This window comes from Cydia fagiglandana, chromosome 8 (assembly GCF_963556715.1).
Source record: "Cydia fagiglandana chromosome 8, ilCydFagi1.1, whole genome shotgun sequence".
In the NCBI taxonomy this organism is placed as follows: Eukaryota; Metazoa; Arthropoda; class Insecta; order Lepidoptera; family Tortricidae; genus Cydia; species Cydia fagiglandana.
The window spans coordinates 6492018-6515733 of record NC_085939.1 but is presented as its reverse complement, the minus strand read 5'-3'; the positions used below and the strand labels follow the sequence as shown (position 1 = coordinate 6515733).

General features: G+C 39.4%; 2 protein-coding genes across 2 annotated transcripts in view; both read left to right on the top strand.

The window, feature by feature from the left end:
• The window catches only part of LOC134666552 (eukaryotic translation initiation factor 3 subunit M), a 157919-nt gene that overhangs the window by 82054 nt on the left and 52149 nt on the right, over nucleotides 1-23716 (top strand). The window lies entirely within an intron of this gene.
• LOC134667015 (protein krueppel-like) lies at nucleotides 9275-19500 on the top strand. The gene is made up of 2 exons (XM_063524321.1): nucleotides 9275-9557; nucleotides 17549-19500. The coding sequence occupies exons 1-2, from the start codon at nucleotides 9521-9523 to the stop codon at nucleotides 18421-18423; spliced, it is 912 nt and encodes a 303-aa protein (XP_063380391.1). The 5' UTR covers nucleotides 9275-9520; the 3' UTR covers nucleotides 18424-19500.

The following is a 23716-nucleotide window of genomic DNA, read 5'->3' as shown; positions in this document are numbered from 1 at the left end:
TATTCTTTACTCTAACCATAAATGTTATGTTATTAACATTAACGTATAACAGCATTGCTGCCAACAAAATAAAAGATACTAATAGCCACAAATATCGTGTATAGTAGGTACAGGGCTATTCATAAATTACGTCATTTCAATTTAGGGGGGGGGGTCTGGGCATCGGATGACGGTAGCATGAAGTAGGAGAAAATGAGGTCATTTGAAGCATGATTTTTGGATGATTATAGGGGGGGGGGGGGGGGGGGTCAAAAATCGTCAAAAATCGATGACGTAATTTATGGACAGCCCCTACCTCCCAACATAATATATTTGTATGTAGAATCGAAATAAAATATTTATAAGTAGATCAAAGTTTTAAATCTTGATCATATATTTTACCTACTCACAGAGTCTCAACTCTCATGTAGGTAAACAATGATTCGTTATCAAGTTATCATATTTACTAGTTGTTTATTCGGTGCAAACATAGTTCACTTATCATGGTTGTTCCGTATCATAACATGGTTGTAAGTTATACCTACCTGCAGTCGTGGACCTAACTAGGGCGTACATAACTGGGCAAGGATTCATATTATTTTATTAATCATTTTTTTATTTGTGTCGCCGGGTGGTCTAAGTAGTAGCCAGGACGTAAACTAAAAACGCAGGTTGGATTCCAGCCTCGGCCACTAGAGGGCTTCTTCATTTTAGTTGTAGATGTCATATAATTCAATTAATAACTTACTGGCGTACTTAACAACATCATTATGCCTACATAACTTAATTTAAACTACAGATAGAAAAAATATAATAAAATCAAATATATACAGTTTACAATGTTTACATACAAAACAGTAATGTAATTTTACTTGTAACTTACCTAAAGCTTTAAACTGAATACCGATTACTCACATGTCTGCCAAATAGGCAATGTAAAAAGACATGATTTACGTCTATGTAACCCTACGAATCGAGTATGCGACCCTAGCCATATAGAGTATGCGGCCTAACTGGCCGTAATGTCCGCTCGGGAGAAAACATAAATCCAGTTTTACCGTTGAAATAAAAAGAGGACTTCTGTAAGTGGGATAGTGCAGGATATAATTCACATTTATGCGGAGCGGCCGACGGTGCGTATCGAGTCGCCGGGATAGTTGGCAAGGACAATACTCTCCCGGAGAAAAAGGGAATTATTCATCACACCCGGAAGGGGAGAGCCCGTGACGCAAGCATAGAAATAGCCAACGGTGTAGGGGCCGGACGGAACCACCCTCGCGGCACACAAGCCAACTTCACTTTTAACACATTGAGACAAGGATTACTGCTGCTTGTACAAGAAAGAAAATACGATCTTTTAGAAAATTACGAGGGTCCAGTTGATTGTTGCCAGTTGCAGAATCAAAAGTTTAAACGGCCGCCGAGAACAAAGGGAGCTCGGACAGGGCTACGCGGCTAGGGATAAATATTCAATGCGAATCCTTTGGAGGCGATATTTTATACTTTATTCCCGTACGATTGTCACCGTCGCGTCGGCTCTCACCTGCGCGGCCTAGCGGAACGATATGTGCCAAAGAAATCTGCTCGGGGCAAGAATAAGAAATGTAAGGATCAAATCACATCAACCATGTCAATATCTCACTGGAAGCTATTCACTGAAACAGAAACGTATACGGATAACCAGCCGGCTGGATTTATTTATTGGTCGATCTATTGATAATTATGTGTATTGTAGGTTGAGATAATTTTCAGAATGGTTTTAATTAAAAATTATCAAGGCTATAGTATAAAAGTGTATAATTATTGCAACTGACTTTTATCAAAATCTCAACAAAGAAACGTCAATCTAAGCAAACAAGTTTGTAATCAATCACAAGATTGTTACAAAACGGTATTGATTCTTGATCAACCGCCCTTCCGCAATCATAATAGAGAACCAGGTTTTGTGCAAAGCTTACCAAAATTTACATTAAAATCCCATACAAACACAAAAAAACTGGCTGAAACTCGAGTCCATTGTGTGCGATTGATTCGTAACGGCCGAGCGCGCAATCATGTGAATGAAATATTCACAATTTTAGTAATTTTAGCGCCGTGCGCGCACATCTGTCGCGCCACCGGCACAGTGGGCCCGCTCTCAGCCAGACTATTACTTTAACGTCGGAAAAACTTGTTTCCTAATAGTTACGTAATTAAATTTGCATAAATGCCAATTTTTACCCAATTTCGAAGTAAACATTTGTTTTCACAGCACTTTAAGGAATGCAAAACAATATAAGTAATAGAGTCAATGCTAGCTCCTATTGTCCGATAGGATTATAAGTTATCTCGACGCTATTGTCACTGTTGTAGCAAAAAGTTTCGCAAGGATTCTTTCTTTTGTCGAAGCATGTCTTGTGTTTAGCAAAAAATGGTTGGGTTGTGCTCCAATTTGCGAAACTGGGTTGCAATTAGCTTTGTCTTAGATAACAAAATGATTACAGCTTCCCATATTCTTTCGTTTAGTGTCGGAACGCTTTCATGTTGGACCCTTTCGAAAACTTTCGCTTTAAATTTTTAGGAGAGACGTTATCGTTTTGCAGTTTATCTTTATCCACAATAAGGAAGCTGCTAGAGTAGCGTCGTCGGTAGTCTTTAAAGATAAACGATATTGCAAAATTATCGTTTCTTTTTGTAAATATTTCACGACGTGTTAAAAAAACCGCTCTCACAAGATAATTTGGCATATAACACACTGATTGTGTAAATATGTATTTATAAAGTGTGTGTTTGCCTTATTGGCAAAAAATGTACTAGAATCGGCATTGATAGGGTACGAATTAAATAGTCTTAAAGACATTTCATCGATAGACATTACGTTGGTAAGATCTAGACACGCGGCAGCGTGTCAAGCCAAGTTCAAGCAAAGGAACTGGCTAGCCAGCGCCAAGTGTAATATTACACGAACCACTTGGTGCCACTTTTGACCCTTCTATAACTCAAAACATCTTTAACGTAAACACATAAAACTACGTGTGTTTAATTATATCCATAAGGACATCTAGAAGCCCAAATTTCATGAAGCTAGCTCAAACGGTTATAAAGATATGAAGGTCAAAAAATCGTAAATTTTAAGACTGACTGACATACCTATAGTACCTAAACCTAACCTACTTCCAGATGACCCAGAAGGATGAAATTTGGAATCCAGCTCAGTTATTGTGTGAAAACGTAGGAAAAAAACTAAAAATTAAAAAAAGTTATGAAATAGGGGGGGTCCCCATACAAAAAAACCATTTTTTATTGTGACTGACATATAAGTACCTAAACCTAACCTACTTCCAGATGACCTAGAAGGATGAAATTTGGAATCCAGCTCAGTTATTGTGTGAAAGCGTAGGAAAAAATCTAAAAATTAAAAAAAGTTATAAAATTGGGGGGGTCCCCATACAAAAAAACCATTTTTTATTGTGACTGACATATACTACCTAAACCTAACCTACTTCCAGGTGACCTAGAAGGATGAAATTTGGAATCCAGCTCGGTTATTGTGTGTAAGCATAGGAAAAAATCTAAAAACAAAAAAAAGTTAATAAATAGGGGGGGTCCCCATACAAATTTCTTTTTTATTGTGACTGACATATAGTACCTAAACCTAACCTACTTCCAGATGACCTAGAAGGATGAAATTTGGAATCCAGCTCGGTAATTGTGTGTAAGCGTAGGAAAAAAATCTAAAAATAAAAAAAGTTAAAAAATAGGAGGGGTCCCCATACAAAAAACCTGTAATACGCGCTAAACAACCGGCCAACGGTGTGTCGTTGGCGGCGCGCGGCACCACATAATTAATACAAAGAACAGAAGTAAAAAACATGCAGCGGAAACACAAGAAAAAACATTAAATCTCAATACCTGCCTAGTTTTCTTTACAAAAAGTATTGATATCCCATCAAAAACATAAATGTAAAAAAGGAGAGCCAAGTTCAATACAAAAATTATGCTTGGCTGTGGGGTTCGCCGCAAAAAGAATGGAGATTTAAATGAGTGCCAAGTTCTATGCAAAATCCAAATATGTATTTATAGGAACAAAATAACATTATAAACAAGTATTAAACTCTATTTCTTTGCTTTATTGGATACCTATAACAATTGCTGTTATTTAAAAAAAATGTGAGATCTTAAAGTAGGTTAGATTTGGCTTGGCCAGTTTTTATCAGAATTACAAAATATATATGTTGAATAACTTTATAAAATGACTGATGTAATGAAAACTGGCCAAGTCAAATCTAACCTGCTTTAAGATCTCGCATTTTTTTTAAATAACAGCAATTGTTATAGGTATCCAATAAAGCAAAGAAATAGAGTTTAATACTTGTTTATAATGTTATTTTGTTCCTATAAATACATATTTGGATTTTGCATAGAACTTGGCACTCATTTAAATCTCCATTCTTTTTGCGGCGAACCCCACAGCCAAGCATAATTTTTGTATTGAACTTGGCTCTCCTTTTTTACATTTATGTTTTTGATGGGATTATACCTAGTACACCTACTAATAAAGTAGTAAATATTAGTGATTCTACTACCACCATCAAGTTATGTATTACTTTTTGTAATGAGCTCCTATTTATTATGTCATTTTATTACGTCGTGTAAGGTTATTTTACTTTAATTAAATTTCCGCTCTTTAGGTATATCATTGTGACATTTGACCGAAATAGTTGCATATTGTTACAAAGTATCTTTTGTGACGTAAAATAAAACAAAGTCAAGAAAGTGAAAGGGTACCGACGAACAACAATAATGCGTGGTCCATCTAAAAGGGTTCCTTTAGACAAAGAGTTTTGCAAATAACCCTCGCAATAAAAGGAAGTAAAAGTGTTAGACGAAATTCACAAATCCCTTTCATTTGGAAGCGGAGTGATGCGTCCTTGAATTCTCTTCGGTAAGGCTTAATTGTGGTTTCAGTCTTCAAAGAGTTGGTTCCTTTTGATGAGCGCGCGGCGGGCGGGGGCGGCGGCCCGGCTCCTCCAAACAAACAATCCCTCGTAGCTGGCTTTCGCTTTTACTCGGTGGTCGAGGAATTGCGTACTCGTACGCTATTGTTTTGTATATGTTTTAGTCTATAGTTTGTATACCGGGTGTGGCCCGTAACACGAGCAAATAATTAAAACATAGATTGTACTCCTCAAATGGTGACACTTTTGTTCAACAACTTAAAAAAATTATGAAGTATTTAGAGTCCCTATTTTTCATACAAAATAAATATTATCTTCAAATGGACGCCATCGCCACGCCATATCATTGTGAGTGACGTTGCTTGTCACGCCTTAAACTTAACAAAACTCGCAATACATTGCGACTTTAAAGTGTATTAAAAATCAAATCACAAAGTTGCCGAACAAATGTTGGTCAGTATGAGGAGTACAGCCTACAGTTCAATTTTTTGCTCGCATTACCCGCCACACCCAGTATAGACTAAAATATAAGTTTATTTTAACTAGTCGTAGAGAAAATCCGGCCGCCAAGAAAGGTATCAACAAGAAAATTTGGTGTTAGTCTCACGACTTTTATTTTACAAGCTTGGGGCAAAAACCATTAGAGCTTACGGTTTATTAAATTCGAGCGACACCTGCATTATCCTTTTTTGCATCAAAAGTTGATCTAAAGTTGTATATTTGACGTAATTAACAAGCCAATGATCGTGTTGATTTAAGATTAGATCAAAAACACCTGCTGGCTGGCAAACTTAATTGTTTATCTGCAAATATTTCGGGACAAAGCGCTGTTGTCGCCTAATTTATAGATATCTGCGGAACAGCGCCCGCTCCCGAACGCAAGGTGCGGCGTGTGCGAGATAACAAACTTAAACATCCTCCGACAAGGACAAAGCACTACTATAGAATGAGATAAAACAAACTTTTTATCTTAAAAAACTGCCTTGCATTATATGAGTATAAACTGAAATGAACTTTAAGTAAAAGACCATAAAGTCGACGACGCTGCGGCAGCATTGAGCACGCGACTTCAGCAGGTGGGAGCACTGTTTAAAAAACTAAGGAGCTTTTTCATTGTGCATTGTGCAAAGTCTGTTATTTTTTACTTTACGAAATTTTATTTGATTTATTTTGAAAGATAACAAACGCAGTAGCTAATGGGCAACAATAAGTAGTTTTACTGCTCTCAGAAATACTGAACTATGTTTAAATGTTGTTTAGGAACGAATTATAGAAACTTGAAAACGGTAATCATATAAAATAAGTCTAATTCTGGAAGCTGCCAGTTTTATGAGCATCACCAGGAGCATAATGTCCGTTTCCTTAAAACAAAAAACCATATCTCACTTCTAATAATAGTGCGATAGACGGGTGCGCGGGATAAAAAGAGAGCTGGGGCGGCGCGTGCCCACAAATGGTAAAAATAGTAGAATTTGTAGAAATAGCCGCGGCTCGGGCAGGGCTCAATAAAAACGCTCAATTTACGCGATCCGCCACCGTGCTGCGACACTCACGCTCTTTATGTGTTGTCTTTGGGCTAATAATTGCCGGCTGCTGTTTGAAGGCCGTCGGAGAACACGCTCGAACCGATGTAACGTATTGCCGGTCGCTAAAGCTGATCATTTCTATTGACACTTATTAATTGCACCGCAAGAACATTTGATTGCAACAGAAGCCGCGACTTACTGTAGTCCACGAAGCGTAGCGGCGACCCGTCTTCTAATGAGTTTAATTGCAGGCCTCGGGTTTAACCCACCGATGCCTTGATTATGTATGCAAGTTCGGGAAGACTAATTTAACTACTGAATGTTATATATATCATTTTAATTACGTTTCACTGTAATTTAAATTTATCGTTGAATTGGGAAATAAAGCATACTAGGTAAGGAGAGGTTGGTACTCAAGTGAGTAGGTACTAGGTAGTGTAGCTGTAGGTAATGTAGCTATGTCTCGTATTACATTACTTATACCGAAATGTTACAAATCAGTGACCAGCTTAACGGTATCGAAATCTGAAATAAAATACTGTAAGTTAGACTGAGGTGATATAAACATCGTAGTAGTAACTGCGTTAAATATGTGTTAATAGAAGGCTTTACTGCTCTTTCAGCAACTCTTCTTCTAATTTAAGTTCTTGCTCTTATTTAAGGACTTTCATTAATTAAAATTATGAATAGGCGAGTTCTTTGAGCACATTTCCAGAAACAAACAATAAAAGAAACCTTAAGAGAATAGTCACTACCCTTCCGTCCTCTGTGGACGACCACTTCTCCATACAAAGGTAGTTCCCAGTCTCCATGACAGAGTTCTTTTCCACTAACGTACCTACAGTTTTTTGCGGGTACGGTTTTCTGCAGGATCCAGTTTTCTGTAGTAAGTATGCGTGCAGTATACCGCAAACAGAATGCTCGTGTGAAAGTTTCTATATTAGCACGTATAGGTAAAACGGGATCCTGCAGAAAACCGTACCTGCAAAAAACTGGACGTCAGTGGGAAACAGCTTTCACATGACTTCGCCCGCTTTCGTCTTAAGTGGAAACTTCTTTCTATATAGATATACCAACCTATATTAAGTTAGATTAAGTACTAAAGATAATGTAATGACCATGTGTGTGGTAATGTTATGACCAGCAGCTCTTCAGTCAGTATCAAACGAACATTTAAACAAAATCAAAATATACTGAAATTGGACTATCTTCTAGCCAATCTGCCCAAGCAAACTTGTTTTAGTAGGTATCTATAATCTGTATCTTTGGGTATTTAAATAAAAGTAAAAAAATCTACCCTCAAATGGCTCTTTAAACCAGTTGAGGGTAGATGAAAACAGTACACGATCAAATAATGGTTAAAGTCTGGTCGTTCAGTGACTGATCCAGGCGGTTTTGTAACAAATAAATATTATAACTACCCCAAAAAGTACAAATTTTTACTTTTATTTAAACATCAAAAGTTACAGACTATAGGATAGGTAATAAAATAAGTAACAGAGTGAAAGTAAAACGCACACTTGTAGTGAGAAGAAGATGCGGCTTCAACACCCTGGACTGACAAACGTCGTTGCACAGAGAGAAAATACACACAGTTGTGTACAGTATATTTGTATAGGTAATTAATATGTTATACGTAATTTATTGTTCGTTTTTGCTGTTGTAATTATAGCACCGCTCACAATCTCTCTGCTTAGCCTTAAGGTTGACTGGTAGAGAATGCCTTATGGCATTAAGTCCGCCTTTTGTACTATAAGATTTTTCTTTTGTGCAATAAAGATTAAATAAATAAATAAAATATGATAAGGATGACAACCCAAACGTAGACTCCATTACGTGGGCAGTAGCCCAAGTAGTTATTATTTACTGTAGTCATAGTAATGACTACAGTAAATAATAAAATTGAAGAACGTCTACCTATTACGTTCTCATTACCTACACAATTTCATACAAATGAGATTCTTGGAAGTTATTTACGAAATATCATTAAACAATTTACCAGATTTTTCACAGAATATCTACTCAGCGAAGTACGTAGGTTACTATTAAATAGCAGTGCTAAGATTACAAGGAATCAATATTTCAATAATTGTTTGAAATGAATGCCATTTACCAGTTGCTCTTCGATAAAATGGAAATATTGTTTTTGTACAAACAAGTGTGCCGTCAATTTTTGGGTTCTAGGATGCCAAAAGCGGATTCTGGGCTCCTTTAGGATTCAGCCAGAAAAGCGCAAAATTGAGGAGAAGATTACGATTACGAATAAGTATATACCTAATAAAAAAATAAACAACATTATAACAAAGTACAGTAAGTACAGTATCGAAGTTGGTAATTCCAACCGATTATTTTTTTGATGCGTTATTAATTGAACCTAAGTAACCCTAGATATTCATTATAAGTGCTTAGTAATTATCGACCCGTTTCGAAACGAGATTTGCAGCAAATATGACAATGATGATTTTTGGAACAACTATTTTTAATTACTGCACTAATTTAATCAATCAAAGTTTTTCCAGATTCTGTCTAGTAGCGTCAAGTGGAGAGCGATAAATCGTTAGAAGCAATTATGACTAATAATAACTGCAACAGATGAACCTAAGTGCGTTTTCAATTAGCTGCAGCCGAAGAAAGCACCGCCCCGCACAGCAGCGGCCGTAATCATAAAAAAGTGCTTATGTGCCGCGGGTAAAAAACAACTCCAGGAAGGAACATAATGTAGTAGCGGCCATAAAAAGTGAATGCAATGCGTGCACGTGGAGTGCATCGGAGCGCGGGGCGCGGGGGAGGGTGGTGGCGCGGGGTGCGGGGCGGGCAGGGCGTGGGGTGTGTTCAGAGCGAGGGGCGGCCGGCCGCGGCGCGCCGCTCGCCAGTGTTGTGGTAGGTCACACCGAGCGCGCCCGCACGCACCGACCTCATCATTCACGATCGCGACTCCGCGCCGTGCGAACATGTCATCGCGCCTTCGACGTGCTCGTCTCATACTTCGAACGTGAACTGTTTACATACGTGTCCCTATCCGGACTTGAGAACTTTCCCGTGGTGCAAATAAATGCATTCTAGCTGAACTGATGTGAGATGGCCTTATCGCTGCAGTCGACACAGAATTCGAGAGGTTCGTGAATATATGTCGTGCTGCCGGTTCGCTGAATCTGAAGGAAGTGCATGTGCGGGAAAAGTTTTGAAAGTTAGCGGCGCGCGGCGTGCGTGGGTGCTGCGCCGCGATTGGCCGCGCCGCCTCACACACATACATGTATTTTGCATTCATGTCGAGCTTTGCAGATTCAGTGAACCGTAGGCGCCTCGCCGCCGAGCGCGTAGCGGGTGCTACGAGCGGCTACGAAACTCTACCGCGTAGCACGAACTATGATTAATTTGTTTTACCTAATTAATTTCATGATGTACACCTGCACCCTTTATTCAGTTAAACAATTCTGACATTTCTGTTGCTTTTGTGCTTCAAAGTAAACAACATAGTAATGACATCTGTTTAATAATGAAACACGAAACAAAAGTTCACGTCGGTTTTACCGTAGTAAGTATTTTATACGCAGGATTATCTTTATATATTTACTATTTTAAATTTTAAGAAGTGATATTGTTTATGTTGTCTTGGTAATAGCTATAAAAAGATCAATACTAGGCCATTTGGATCCTCTAATTTCTTTGGACACATTTTTGACTAAATGTTTGGTAATTTTGATGACCATTTTGGTTGTCTGATGGAGTTACTATCAAACATCATCAAAATATGTACATAGCCAGCCAGCCAGCCAGCGTATGATGACAATTCGTCAAAAACGCGTCCAAAAAATTAGATATTTACATCGTAATACTTCTTAATCATAACCGTTTTCATTTGAAATACAGTATACATTGGTAAATATCACGATAATTATTTATGTGGTTGCGTACGTATAAACACAGACACTGTTAATAATCCTACGAGTATAATGGAACTGGTCTAAATCTACGTCTGCTGTCGTGCGATGATTAATATTTGTGTATTCGGCCTAATATACTGTCTATCTAGATTCTAGTCTATACAAAGCCGTAAATGATGTAAGTACGTCTAAGATAACACTCGCTTTTTTACTATTAAGTAACTCTGATAAGCTGTAGGATTATTTTACAGTTAATATAAAGTGATGAGGGTCACATGCAGTTCATTAAATACAGGAAATGTGCTAGAATTAATATACATAACAAATACTAATACGGGTTATAATTGGTATGCTGTAACATAAACGATAAAAATATTTAAATATGTTTAAATATCTCGGCCAGTAATGGCCAACGATATTACCTAATGAGGTAATTTAGGGTTATCGTAAATGGGTAGAAAATTGGCAATAACTATATTAACTATCCAACTAATTGCCGATCTCGAATCGCGTCGCGTGATTCACCTCCGGATAACGGTCGCAAATCGCTTGATTGTTTAACATAATCGCTGACGCCATAAGTATATTCAAAAGTTTGCTGGTTATTAATATTTACTCAACGTAGCTTCATAATCATCATCATCATCTCAGCCATAAGACATCCACTGCTGAACATAGGCCTCCCCCTTGGATCTCCATGGCGTATGCATACGTGCCGGTTGGAAGCGACCCGCATCCAGCGTCTTCCGGCGACCTTAACAAGGCAAGGCAAAGTAGCTTAGTGGGTAAAAATATGTCTATACCCATTATACGATTTTCCCATCTGACGGTACATACAGTCATCAGAAATAACATGTTACTCTTCGAAGGCAACAAAAATATGTGACACGGTCTTATGGCTCTATAAATAAGGTAGTGTCAGATATTTTTGCTGCCCTTGTTGTGTAACATATTATTGCAGGTGACTGTACTTAAGAGGAAAGGGGACGGCCGTTTCTCTATACAAACGTAGTCCCCATTATCCTCTCTGCATATTGACATTATGGAAAATATTTTTTTGTAATTTGATGTACATATATTTATCATAGTTATTCCCCTACGTTTGACTTTTTTGATTTTTTAGATTATTGTAGAAATTAGGAGCAAAAGACAGTTTTCATACACATTTTAAAATGCTCCTAATTATTGTAATAATTAATATCGGAGACTGAGCTTTAGTCGGAAAACACATAAAAACTCAAAAATGCGTGTTTTCCCAGAGATAAGACGTAGCTAGATCGATTTATCGCCCCCCAAAAACCCCCATATAGCAAATTTCATCGAAATCGTTAGAACCGTTTCAGAGATCCCCGAAATGTATAAATAAACAAGAATTGCCCGTTTAAAGGTATTAGATTAGATAAATTCGAAATAACAAACCTAGGGGCATACCTGTGGTTGATATACAACAAATTGTGTTAAAATATTTTCAATAATGTTCATATCCAGAGAGGAAAATTAGGAATACGTTTGCTTATGGAAGCTTGCAACTCCAAGCGTGCACAACTGGGGGCCTAGCCAAGATGACACTCGCTCGCAGGGAAACGAAACGCAACGCTGTCTCTATCGCACTAATATGGAAGAGTGATAGAGAGATTTGTTTCGTTTCGTTTTCTGTCAAACAATTGTCATAGCATAGTCTAATAAAACATGGTCTTCTCTTCCCAGAGTGACTATATATAGCGCTATCGCATATTATCATATAGCGCTGTCGCATGATGACGTAGGCTTGTGTCAGTCAGGTGACCTAGAAAAGACGGGAAGAGAGTACCAGGCGGAGTATATTATTATACCATGTGTCATAGGCTATGCCTCCTGCACAATTGCACATGGTCATCATCCGTTTTTCGCTGTTACTATTTTTTCACCAATAAGGTAATGTCAATTCATGATAACAAACTCTACAAGATGATAGTACATTCATATTTCTGTGCAGCATCGTAACTGAAAATTTTATTATAGTCGCACCAAACAAAGTCTGCAGCGGATTTGATAGCCCACGCAGTGTAAGTGTTATGTATACGTCGTAATTTCATAGAAGTTTGACGTTTAAAATGACATTTTCACTGTGTGGGCTATCAAAATCCCTGCAGAATTTTTACGGTCTGGCTATACTTACCCTTTTCCATCATAGTTACTTTTTTCTCAGACAGGACAGAGTAACTTATTATAAGATTTTTTACGAGCTGTGTGTTCGGTCTGATTAAATAAGCAAACATCTTCAAATCCGAAACACCCCAAATAATACCTAATCACTAAATGAAGGGGTAAAATGAACAACCAAAATGTCCCAACAAGCCACGTTAAACTAGGTCCTCAATAAGGTGCAAAATCAGGTGACAAAGTAACTTAGAATCACTACGTATTTGTATAAGGGCCACTTGCACTCGTCCCACTAACCCGGGGTTAAGCGGTTAAACCGTTAACCCAGTGTCAAATTGTACTGGTAACCATGTAACTCCTGGTTTAACCGGTGAACCCCGGGTTAGTAAATGACCCTAGTAAAATAGATACCGAAAACATTACATAAAGACGAAGCCGAAGAAATTCGGCTCGCGGCGCTTAACCCTAAAGTACGAAACCGTAGAAGCGTAATCTGTGCGAGTGCGTGTCTTGCGGGTAATCCCATTACCTACGTGGCCGAATTGGGACACGGCTAACCCACCACTAGTACCACTCACTATTGCACAAACTAAACTGAAAATCGTAGTTCAAGACCAAAAAAAGTAAGATAATGTTGCCGCTGCAATAAATCGTTTGTAAAATAGTAAATTCCTTTTTTATAAATAAACACGCTAAGATAACTTATTAATTGGTAATTTTAGGGTAACATTCCATTTCCAACGACAGCTGCAATACTGTCAATTTTACTATGGAAATTGACAATGACAGCGACGCGTTCAGTACCGGTAGTGCAGCTGCGGTTAGAAATGGAATGTTACCATTACTCATACGATAAAAAAAAATATTTACTTATTTTTACATAAATACAAGACGCGAGTAAAAAGTGGCAACATTGTCTTTTATTTTTTGGTCTTGAACTACTTACGATTTTCAGTATACATATCTCTACAGTCAACCAAATTTGTATCAAATATTATTTATTTATTTAGAAATTAAAATTAGGTAACATAAACCACACAAACTTAAACCATAAACTTTATAAGGACCTAAGTACACAGGGCGTACGAGTGAACTAACTGAATATTGAACAAAACTCCGGCACAGGAAAATAGATAAAGAATGACTTACGCTAGACCAGGCCGTGCCCGGGCCGAGGCGTCCGACATGTCTTTTTCTATGCCGGCTGATCACCGATCACGTGGTTCTCCATAGAAAACGAACCACCGGTAGCTCCGGCCCGGCCCCGGCCCGGTCTAGCGTGAATCATCCTTAATTCTTCTAAAGCCTTAAATTACTTTGGTAGGAAATTTCTATAAAATGTCTCCTGTTTTCATTGTTCTTGCCGATACAATGCGTCAAATATATGTCGCAGTCGGATCGTATAATCCGCCGTATTACATTACGGCTAGCCGTTTTCAAAAACAGGGGCGTTTTGAAATGCGGCGGTTTAACGATTAGCCATATTGAATGCGGCTGAATGAGAATCCGCCGGAATGTATTCGGCGCCATACGTTCTTCAACACGGCTAGCCGTAATGTAATACAGCGAGTCATTAGCCGCCGCTTTGACAGTTTTAGTTCCCATTTTTAACACTCGTGGCGCTGCCTGAGAAACGCTGGGGTGTCCATCAAATCTGGAGTTTGTCGGACTGTTTCTTTTCAAAAAAAATTTACCTAACGAACCTAACCTACCTACCTATTGATTAAGTGAGACGTCCGTGAAAACATTACACTTTGGGGAAAAAAGCGTAGGTAGGTAATTAGGTTAGGTTCGTTAGGTAACTTCAGATGCCCGAAGGGCAAACCGCCCAGAAATAGGAGCCCCGCTTGCGGGGCTCCGTCTATTTAAGTTGTGAAGGAAATGTTTTGGAAAAGAAACACATGTAGTGCGGTGGGACCATGGTAGAAATAAATTAAATTGCAAACATTGCCAAACTCCGGTTACGTAGGCGACCGAAAGAACTGGTCACTCTACAATGTACGATGCGGCTAAACGTGGGCCGCCTTATTGAAGAACGTATCGCAGTGACAATCCGGCTAATCGTTGAACCGCCGCATTTCAAAACGCCCCTGTTTTTGAAAACGGCTAGCCGTAATGTAATACGGCGGATTATACGATCTGACTACGACATATACACGAAGCCTCAATTTTTCGACTAGTTCCGTTGTATAACCTATATGCAGGGTTGGGCAAAATACTGGCTTCCACGTATTTCAAATACAAACTACAAAATACATTTTTAAAAGTATTTGAAATACCAAATACAAACTACTTTGGTGACTGGTATTTGAAATACAAAATACAAATTACAGTGTTTAAAATAATGTATTTCAAATACAAAATACAAAATACTTTTAATTCTTTTTGTCTAATCGTTTAGTTTGTTTAACGAATATCCTTTCCTAAAAACGTATAGGGTCATTGCGCTTGTTTTCGTCCAGCTCTAGTTTTCATCCACTTGACGAAATTTGAATATAAACCTACATTGCTGCAAATAGTAAATTAAAAATGAAATATATTATTTGCCTATCTGTCAAGTGGTCGAAAACTAGAGCATGGACGGAAACTACTGTAATGACTCTATCCCCTGGCTGTTGACGAAAAGTTCCGCGCAGAATAACTCGCGCATGGTACATATTTGCCCTCGTACAAGTTGTACATTATATTTAAAAAAAAAACGTTCCATTTTAGGATCATAGAATTTAATAAAATGTATTTTGTAGAAATGTATTTTGAAGCTTGAAGTATTTGAAATACAAAATACAAAATACATGTGAGTGCAGTATTTGAAATACCAAATACAAAATACTTTTCCAGGTAGTATTTGAAATACAAATACAAAATACTACAATGTATTTCAAATACGTATTTCAAATACATGTAATTGAAATACTGCCCAACCCTGCCTATATGTACAGTCGCCATCAGATATATCGGAGCGGCCAGGGCGCTCACAAATATCTGAACACGCCTCTATTGTTAGGGCGTTAGAGTGCGTGTTCAGATATTGTGAACACCTTGGCCGCTCCGATATATCTGATGGCGACTGTAAGTACATAGGTCCATCTCGTACTCGTACTTATAAATAAATATGCTTTTGATTTTGCTCATTGTTTAGGGTACCTAACAAAACTGCGAGTATACCTGCTAATACAATGTACCTAATGAGTAATGATAGATATTATAAACCCAACAGATCCAAAATTTTAAAACGAATTAATTGAATAAGAGAGAATTTTAAAAACATTAATTCGTGATTATTTCATATACTTAGTATTTATTTCGATATAAGTAAGTATACCTACATATTCTAAACATTATTCAAGCAATAGTAGGTACATCAAGTAGAAATGAACGTTCTAATAATATAATTGTTATCTAAGTAACGCGATTATCGATTAAGTAACTGTCTATAAGTACCTACTCTTAGTTATTTCTTCCTTTGTGTCTAATATAAAAATATCTATTTGTATTACGAAAACAGAAGCTTAATTTGCAATAATAATGTCACTCACAGGATGTTTATCGTGATAATGAGTTATGGCGAGGCGGCAATAGGCCTCATCATAAAAATATTAAGTACGGGTTATTGACAAATATTTATGGCACATAAAGAGGGGATAATTACAACTCTTTGCTTCATAAAAAGCGTCGGAAAGGGTGGGGTACTGTTGAAATTTATCACTAGTATTGTCACCCGACCACCAATAACCGTGCCCATAATGCCCTGATCGATTATCCATCATTTGCCCCGGGACAATAAAGATTACATACTGTAAAAAAACCCTATCTCATATTTGAAGTACCTAATTCCGACAAAGTAATCAACTACTTAGGACGGCAGAGTATTAGCGAATCTATAAGTTAGGAGCCGATGTTTCCATCTGTATTTACTCGGCGAGTCAACTTTTACATTTTGTCCATATTACAATTCAGGGCACATCACGAGTTCGGTTTGCTGCCCGGCCTCGAAACAGCGAGTAATGTTATTAAAAAGTTATGGGATAAGCCGGCGGTACGTGCCGCGCGCCGCCGCCGCCTAATCACAAACTTTAAAATTATCTCATTACTTTTTACATCATCCGATGGTAGAATACGTAATTAGCTTCACTGAACATTATTTCCGAGCCTGTTTCAAGAAGAAATGCTGTGTTTTGTTACTTATAATAAGAAACATAAGCGCGGCGCAAAGAACCGCCGCGGCACTCGGCAGTGTCCAGTAATTCTATTTTGCCTCCTTCAATTAAGCGCGACGGCTAAGTCCACAGTTCGGCCCGGAATTAATTCCACAGCTAAGTAGATAATGTAAGGAGCTTCCCTCCTCGCCGCCTCTTCACGCCTCGAGGAGAACTTTCAATTATGATTTTGTCTAATTTTAATTAAGTGCTCTCAAAAAGGCTTTTCTCCGTCGAAATTAATATTTGAATATAATTTGGGCGGAGCGGGCGGGCGGAGTTTGGCGCTCGAGGAATAATTAATTCCATTATAAGTGGTCCGCTCGAGCGCGGGCGCGGGGCCGGGGCTGCTGGACGACACCCCTTCCATGACAAGGGAATAACACAATTAGAAGGAACACCAAGTAATCAAGTCCAATCTTATTATTAACATTTAAATAAAATACACAGATTACTTTAGGCGGAGGATGCGGGAGTGAGGCATAAGGCTTGTTCGCGGCAATTTGCGCAACAGGTCGGGGCGGAAGCGACCTGCATCGGCATGATTGCGACCAAATGTTTCCTCCGCAGCGTCTGGCAACGGTTTTTGCCGCGTTTTTTGTCGTCTGCTGCTGATAAGTGCGCTATCGATAGGTTCCACGGCGTGTTTGTTTAGGCCGAAACTAACGAGTGACGGAAGTGATGCCGACTATGACAATTTTTGTCTTGAGTTTACACCTAACGACATGATAGAGTTATGATACCTGTACACCTATACATAAGTATAGGTATATGCATTTTGTTGTCTCCTACCTTTATCAGTTTTGACAACAGAAAAATATTATTATGTCGTTTGTTGTTAGTAATGCATCAACAAAACTAATATTTGTTATGTTTTGTCGCAGGTGTGTCAGTGAGACCGCTATCAACAATGCGTCAAGAATCATTACCGATGTTAGCTGAGCGCCTGCTGGCGACGCGGGCTGCGGCGCTAGTGGCCGGGTTGCCGGCCGAGCTGTACTCGGGCGCGCTGCTGGCCGCCTGGCCGCCGTCCCCGCCCGCGCCTCTGTTGCCTCCGCCGGAGCTGGACCGCGCCCGCAAGCGACGCCGCGCGTCCAAACTCGATGACACCGTCACCACCTCGCACACAACCGCACCCCTCTCCCCGCCCTCCTCGGGGTCTTCACCCGGTGCAGCCGACCCGCCCAGAGATAAACTATTCACCTGCAAGATCTGCTCGCGCTCTTTCGGTTACAAACACGTGCTACAGAACCACGAGCGCACCCACACTGGTGAGAAGCCGTTCGAGTGCGGTGAGTGCCACAAGCGGTTCACGCGCGACCACCACCTGAAGACACACCTCCGCTTGCACACGGGCGAGAAGCCATACAGCTGCCCGCACTGTCCACGCCACTTCGTGCAGGTGGCTAACCTGCGGCGGCACTTGCGCGTGCACACAGGCGAGCGGCCATACGCTTGCCCGAGCTGCCCGGCGCGCTTCTCAGACTCCAACCAGTTGAAAGCCCACGCGCTGGTGCACGAGGGTGATGCGCCGTTCGCTTGCCGCTGCGGGGCGCGCTTCCGGCGGCGACAGGCGGCCGCTCTGCACCGCTGCGCCGGCACCGGGTGCGAGCCCGACTCGCCGAGCCCGCCCGCGGCCACGGCCGCCGACTGGCGCTGGGACGAGTGGCCCGAGCAGACGGAGCCCGAGGACCTGTCGCTCCCGCGGCGGCCGGCCACGCCGGACTCGCCCACCGACCTGCGCGTGCACTCCGCGTAGTCTCCGCGCTCCACGCGCCGCTGAGCCGGTATACGAGTTCCTCCCGCGTAGACCCCGCGCCATACTCGGTCGCATGCGCGCCGTCCCAGCCCGATCTTATTATGTAGATCTCATAATGTTTAGTTGGACATGGAGATACTTCTCAGAACAAACATTTAAAAAGTTCCTAGCCGTTAATTTTTTGCGCGTTTTCGCGGTAATCACTACTGAGTCAGTCTAGTTAGGTAGTCGTGCATTCAGTTTTTATGATTTTGCATTTGCAAAGTCTACCATAAAGACACTTTTTATTCGTGTTACAGTTTAAAAACTTTATTGTTATACCATTTGCATAATCGCAAGGTGAGGGAAGGAAAAAATGCGATGGTTTTGTTCCTTTGTTTCGAAATTTGCAAACTTAAGAAAGATCGAACCCGTTGCACAAAAGTAATACTGTGACTTATTGTTGTTTGCTATTGTTTCCAATTGTAGACAAAAAATGTGCACGTTACGGTCCATGAGGCCGGCGGCGCGGCGCGGCGCGTCCGAGGCGTCGCCGAGCGGGAACCGGAATACGCCCGGAGAAGGCCGCGACATTGACTTATTATTTTCCGCGACAAAGGCTAGTTCACAATCGCTGATTATTAAGTATTGATTTGAAGGGAATTCCTCAAAGCGAACAAAGCGGTCGTCATTGTGTTCGCCCAGATCCTCGCCTTGCGACAACCGGTTCAGTATCACCCTCTTTTGTGCGCGACTGCCAGTTTTTAATCAATAGCCTCGAGCTCGTTTTGTGCTTTTACAAGCATTAATTTAAGTTTTCTGACCGATAATACGTAACCGATACTGGTGCTTTGCTTCAATAAAATTATAGGGGCTGTTTGTTTGTTTGTTGAAGTTGTAGTTTAGTACCTATGAGAGCCGGCGGGCGGCGCGGCGCGCGGCCGGAGCGCACCGCTTTTGTACATAATGCTGTCCCTAAATAAAATTATTTATTATTTATCAATTAGTTTGTAGGTATTTTTAAATATTTTCAGCGCCATTTCCGATGTAACGAAATTGGTACTGGAAAGTAAATGTGGTTTGTAAATATATTTCTATGTAAGTATACCAAATATCCGAAATCTGTTGTACGCGATTGGTTAAGGCACTCGAAGACCGTAAAAATCAGTTATCGTACAACAGATGTAAGGAATCGTGAAAATGAATGAAAATGTTAAATAAACTTTACAAAATTTTTGAATGTATTTTGATAGCGAAAATTAAGGACCATGAACGGGTTGCATTGATATCTGTTGAATAGAAGATGTTTTCGTATAGTTTTTAAGATACAATCTAAATATTTAATGTGAAAATTGTATATATTTGAATCGAATAGGGTGGATGCAATGCACAACGCACATGGTCCGAGTAACTAGGTAAGGTAGCGGCGCCGGCGCTGCCGTGTCAGCGGGCGCGGATGGAGCATATTTCGCAATTTGTTCTACGGGTATTAGTTTCCTATTAGGGTTAGTGTGTTTATTGTATTCGTTTTTGTCTAATTTACCATCGCGGAGTAATTGTTCTCAATGTTTTAGCGCACACGATAAATGTATGTAAGTATTTAACAGTGCTACTTGTTGATTATTATTATTTTATTTTCATTAGTGTTAAAGTGTCACGGAGCGTAGGGTCTTAGAGTAGATCGAGACGGTGTAAAATATAAAGAGTTTTTCCCAAAGAAATTATTGGTACAAAAAGTAATGTGTACAAATTAAATGATACTTTCAATTAGAAGTTGTAATTCCATGTTGCAATGTTGTATCGTAAAATATGGTAATTAGTGTTATTGCTACGGTGCCATTATCTACCTCATACGTTAGAGATACCGCTCCAGGGTATAGAGCCAAAGTTCTTGGAATATTTTCTATTGTCTACGATTATAATAAATATCACGTTAAGCGAGAGCGAGGTATCGCACACCGTCACCTGATGCCGCGAGCGGCGGAACCATTTGAGACTGATTTTAATTTAATTATGTAACACCTAATATTTTACTGTATCTACTAGATTTGTCCTAAAGTCGAAGTATGTACAGTCAGCAGCAGAAGTCGCTAAGCGGGCCAGGTGTTCAAAATGATCTTGACGCGACTTTATTGTTAAGAGAACAAGAGCGTGTCAAGATAATTTAGAGCACCTCGCACGCCTAACAACTTCTGCTGCTGACTGTATCTCCCGCGCCGGCCCGCGCGCAACCCACGCGGGCCGGCGCTGGTCGATCGTAGTCCAAACCTTCATTTGCAATTTACTTGAGTTCCTATTTTATAAAAAAGTTTTTAACTTTATTGTTTTGCTTAAATTTGTTTATATGTATTTGTTAGTCGACGCACTAGGTTTCAGTGCCATGATAACACATCGCAAACTATTCCACATCTAATTTAAGAAGTTAAATAATAAGATATATATGTAAATGGATTAAGATATTGTCTTAGTTACTGTAATTCGGTGATACTGCCATAAATCTAACTACCTCATGCTCGGACACAGGTTACTTTAACTAATCTTCAAACTGACAAGCTAATAATTGTAATATTAATATGTACCTCATAAAGTAACAGTTATATTTAATGATTACACACACGGTGTGATACAATGAACATAGTTACATTTATCAATGTCCAGTACCAACATAATTATTATAATAAAGAGATGTTTGTTATTTAATCACTTTTTAATTTCTATATTTATTTACCCTTTACTCCATAATTTGCTATTAGAATGCCTAATGGAATACTTTAATTAAGAAAATCAAATAAATTCTGTCTAAGCTAATTTTGCACCTATGAGTAAAGTGGGAGTGACATTATAAACGTCATATTTTCATAGAAATTTGACATTAATCATGACATTTCCACACAAATGCCTTGCAGAGTTAGCTTAGTCCGATTCTACCTAAACTAGTGTTCTAGAGTCCACATACACAATTGAAAAAACCCAAAAGGAGATTACATTTTAGAAAAAGGTAATTGGGACATTTGACTCAAACGGTGTAGGATTTTATTCGTCGGCACCCCTCAAGTAGAAACACAACCTTGAAGCCACACACGTTTTGATATCTAAATTATGTCATATTATTATCATTCGCGCGAGCATGTCGCTCGTACCGTCCGTCCGTAAATGTACCTATTATAGTACAGTCATTATAGATTTTGACCCGTGAATAATTAGTTCTTGGAGTTTTTTTTCGTAGGTCCCTCGGGGGGGTCACTGGGAGTGTAAATTCAAAAAGTAGGCTGAATCAGGCTCCTGCGTATATTCGAAAAATGGTTTTTTCCAAAAAAAACGGTTTTTCTTCAATAACTCGGCCATTTTTGATTTTACAGTAAAACCGTAAGGACAAAAATTGTAGGAAATTTGATTCTCTACAAGTTAGTCCAGTCATTATATCCAAAAAACCGACCCTTCCCGTGAATAATCAGTTCTTGGATTTTTTTTCGTACGTCCCTCGGGGGAATCACTGGGAGTGTAAATTCAAAAAGTAGACTGAATCAGGGTCCTGTGTATATTCGAAAAACGGTTTTTCTTGAATAACTCGGTCATTTTTGATTTTACAGTAAAACCGTAAGGACAAAAATTTTAGAAAATTTGATTCTCTACAAGTTTGGTCCTCACAATTTTTCTTCCAGGATCGATAGTTTGGAAATAAAATTTGAAAAAAGCGACAAATTCAAAATATTTTCAACATCTCGTTTATTTTCAACTTTACGACATAAATGAAGAGGACTAAACTTGTAGAGAATCAAATTCTGATCAATTTTGGTTCCCACCTTCTTTCCCCCAAAATCGATATTTTAGAAATTAAACCTGAAAAACGTGACAAATTCAAAATATTATCATTATCTCCTATGTTCCACGCTTTACGGCATAAATGAAGAAAAACAAAGTTGTAGAGAATCAAATTCTGAACAATTTTTGTCCTCACGGTTTTACTGTAAATCAAAAATGACCGAGTTATTCAAGAAAAACCGTTTTTCGAATATACACAGGACCCTGATTCAGTCTACTTTTTGAATTTACACTCCCAGTGATTCCCCCGAGGGGCGTACGAAAAAAAAATCCAAGAACTGATTATTCACGGGAAGGGACGGTTTTTTGGATATAATGACTGGACTAACTTGTAGAGAATCAAATTTCCTACAATTTTTGTCCTTACGGTTTTACTGTAAAATCAAAAATGGCCGAGTTATTGAAGAAAAACAGTTTTTTTGGAAAAAAACCATTTTTCGAATATACGCAGGAGCCTGATTCAGCCTACTTTTTGAATTTACACTCCCAGTGACCCCCCAGAGGGACCTACGAAAAAAAACTCCAAGAACTAATTATTCACGGGTAGGGTCGGTTTTTAATATATAATGACTGTACTATTAGTGCGAGCAAGACACACAGGTGAATGATAACCAAATGACACTATTTCGATGTTAAAATGTAACTTTCTGCCCGATTCGAACTTTAGAGTACGTCAATTAATAGATCTAGAAACGATATGAATTAGATGTGTCGTTGTCAAAAGTGACGTCTTTGCTTGAAGAAACATCATTTGATTTGACACTGGCATATCTAATTCGTATTGTTTCTAGGTATGTATATTATTAATTGACGTATCTTAAAGTTCGAATCAGGCCGTTTGAATTGGTCTCCCTAAAAAAAGGTTTAATATTACAATAGTTTCGCAAACGAATAAGTTTTCTAGTAGGATAAGAGATAACTAGATAAGTAACATTATAGATATGTATGTCATAGGTACCTATACCTGACAGTCGGATGTACGGTTATGACACTATGCGGATCCGAACGCCGCACCGGTGTCTAAGCGGGACAGTGCTATCACAAAAGAGATATCTGTTTTGTGGTGCTATGCACGTACGTATATAGCGACGTCCCACTTTCACACCGGAGTATCCATGTGAAGATTGCCTAGCCTAGCCTAGCTGTGAAGGCGGGCAGGTGAGGTAGAGTGAGTACCTACTTGTTCAGCTGGGCCAAGTAACTCAACAAGCGCGGCACGCCGCATATCTTCGGAGACAAACGCACTGGAATCCGGTCGGTATTTATTAAATTAATCGCTCTCCCCACACCCCGCACCTCCCCGAAAGAATAGTTTAACCGACTCAGCGCAAGAGGTACAGTCAGCAGCAGAAGTTGCTAACCGGCCAGGTGTTCAAAATGATCTTGACGCGACTTTATTGTTAAGAGAATAAGAGCGTGTCAAGGTAATTTGAACACCTCGCCCGCTTAGCAACTTCTGCTTCTGACTGTAGGGTCTGTAGGTGATATCGTA